This window comes from Camelina sativa, chromosome 4 (genome assembly GCF_000633955.1).
Source record: "Camelina sativa cultivar DH55 chromosome 4, Cs, whole genome shotgun sequence".
NCBI classification, from domain to species: Eukaryota; Viridiplantae; Streptophyta; class Magnoliopsida; order Brassicales; family Brassicaceae; genus Camelina; species Camelina sativa.
In genome coordinates this window covers 27,411,182-27,413,737 of record NC_025688.1, presented here as the reverse complement: position 1 = coordinate 27,413,737, position 2,556 = coordinate 27,411,182, and the positions used below count along the sequence as shown (strand labels likewise).

The window sequence follows — 2,556 nt, the reverse complement described above, 5'->3', positions numbered from 1 at the left end:
AAAAAAAAAAAAAAAAAAAAACTCTTAAGACTTACTTAAATCATTGTTACATTATAATTAGGTTTATAAGTTAATGAACTAATCACCAAATCCGGCATGGCTACTGCTAGTTTGGCTACAGCTACAACAACCACACGACTCAAAATGTTTCTAGTTGGGCTTAATGTAACTTGGCCTGACCCTTAAAATTGTATAGTGGGAGTCTCTCTTTAACTTTAACAACGTGCGCGGCAATATTTGTCAACTACCCTCCCGATCGATCGTCAAATCATTCCTCAACCGTCCGATTTCTCCACTCAAAGCTAAAAAGGTAAAAACCCTAAAAAATCGATCTTTTTTTGTGGTAATGAATTCGAATTTGATAAGAAGGTTTTAGAATCTACGGTATATCGACGAGAGCTTGAGAACGAGGTAAATACGGATTCCGGAGGATCTCATTACTGCGTTGAGAGGTGGAGATGATGAGACGGCGGCAGAGGTGGTGGAGTTGATGAAAGTGTTGACGAATAAAGGTGAGAGCTTTGAGAGTTATGAGAAGGAAGTGGAGAGTTTGTGGAAAGCGAGCGGTGAGATTGAGAAGGGAGAGTTAGGGATTTGGAAAGAAGAATTTGGGGTTTTGGAAGTGAAGGTAATGGAGGAGAAGAGTGAGAAACTTTAGAGTAGAAGAAGAGATAAGAGAGAAAGGTAATCATAAAGATGAAGAGATTTATACAAATTGCAGTGGAAAGTCTCTGACTTTAAACTGCAATTAGTGATGGATACGGGAGAATTGTAAGTTCGAGAAGAAGCAGACAGAGGACGAGGTCTTTGAGTGAATCAATGAAGAAGGATGAGTTGTTGAAGAAGAAGAAAAAAGGTAACTTTATTGAACGAGAGGATCTTGGAGCCTACTAAATAAGTAATGGAGTCAGAGCTATACAAAGGTTGTAACTTGTAATGGTGACCGAAAAAAGTTTCTTGGAAGGAGAATTACAGTGGTTGGTTCAGTTGGAGTTGCTGGTTTGGTGGCAGCGACAATGTTCATATGCTATTCAAAAGGAATGTGATTAGATAGTATGGAATGAAGGATTAGCTGAAGACCATAACTTTTGGAAGTTTCAGGGTCATATAGGTCCCTAAGATTTTGCCTGGCTTTCGTTGAGTTTGTGATGTTTCTGGTTTTTTATTTGTTTGACGTGATTGATGTATCCTTGGCTTTTAGGTTGTTAAAACATTTCATACCGGCTTGTCATCAGTTTGCTGTATTTCTGTTGAATGAATAACAAAGAGACACTTGCTTGACAGTGCTTCGTTACACTTAACACACATTCTAGCCATTGCTTAGAAACTTAAGAAAATGAAGAACAAGAGCAACTTGCTAATAGAAACCATGATATGATGAGTACTAGAACAACGAGTCATATCTCTATCTGCTATGAATATGTCGCTCTGGCCTCTAGGGTGTAGTGCTTATTCCGTTTATTCCTTATATTCTGCATAGATCTATTCATTGCAGAATCTTGGTTTTCTCTGGGTCAACTTTTTTTGGTGTCTGAATATTATGGATTAGCTGCCCGGAGAAGCTGAAGGAGTCCACAACAATTCTTCCACGAAGTTGGTTGCTGCATGGGGTGCTTACGACGCAGTAGAGGCATCTGAAAAATGTAAGGATAGTGTTTTAATATGCAAATGAGAGAGGGTAGAGCTACAACTGAATTGGTGGTGTTTATGGAGAACGATGTGACATAATAAACTTGTTTAGTTTGAGTTGCGAACCTGATTTTCATCTTTAGGTACAGTAGATTCATCTTGATGGGTATCAAATTCTTCGACATAAGTCGAAACCGGTAAGGACCCATCAAAATAATACTTGGAAAGGCTGGAATCAAGGTCTGAGTTACTGGATGAATCATCATCGATATCCTCACCTGAAGCTGATGATGACTTTCCTTCTACTACTTCCTGTGAATTCAGATTGACTGCACCAATATCGGAAATCTCACTGCTATCTTTCAAACTATGGAACACTACACTTGTTTGTTCTGTTTCTGTAGGAGTGTCTTCTTGGAACTGAAGTATCATCTTTTCAGACTTGTTCATGGATGGGAAGTTGTTTCGCTCGGTGACCTCAGGTATCAAACCACTATGACGTCTGAAAAACGCGAGAACCTTCTCTTCGTCCTCCGTATAAGATTCATTAAAATCAGGATCGATAGAGGAGACAGTGTGTGAGTTAGATGGACCCGTGGAGCCTTCTTTAGAATCTACTGGATCAACTTGATCAGCAGTTGTACCTCTGATATATTCAGCTTCCTTATCACTCCTCGTCTCGTCAATTGAATCGTTTGCTTCTTCAATGGTCTTCTCCTCATCTTCACCTACCTTTTCCATTCTTCTTCTGGTATGTTTCCTCTTTCTCTATCTTGTTCTACTTTGAGCTGCTACGGTATGGACTCCGTTCACGGACTCAATATATCTTGAAGGCTGCTTCATATATTAGTTGCATTGTTATAGTTCAAAACTATAAGTTGAAAAGTAAAACCAAACAAAGAAGATAAAGAAGAGAAAAAGAAAATC

General features: G+C 38.9%; 1 protein-coding gene across 1 annotated transcript; it reads right to left on the bottom strand.

The window, feature by feature from the left end:
* On the bottom strand, positions 1,226 to 2,542 carry LOC104782797. Its single transcript, XM_010507828.2, has 2 exons — positions 1,756 to 2,542; positions 1,226 to 1,634 (listed from the first exon to the last, which is right to left on the bottom strand). The coding sequence occupies exons 1-2, from the start codon at positions 2,368 to 2,370 to the stop codon at positions 1,539 to 1,541; spliced, it is 711 nt and encodes a 236-aa protein (XP_010506130.1). The 5' UTR covers positions 2,371 to 2,542; the 3' UTR covers positions 1,226 to 1,538.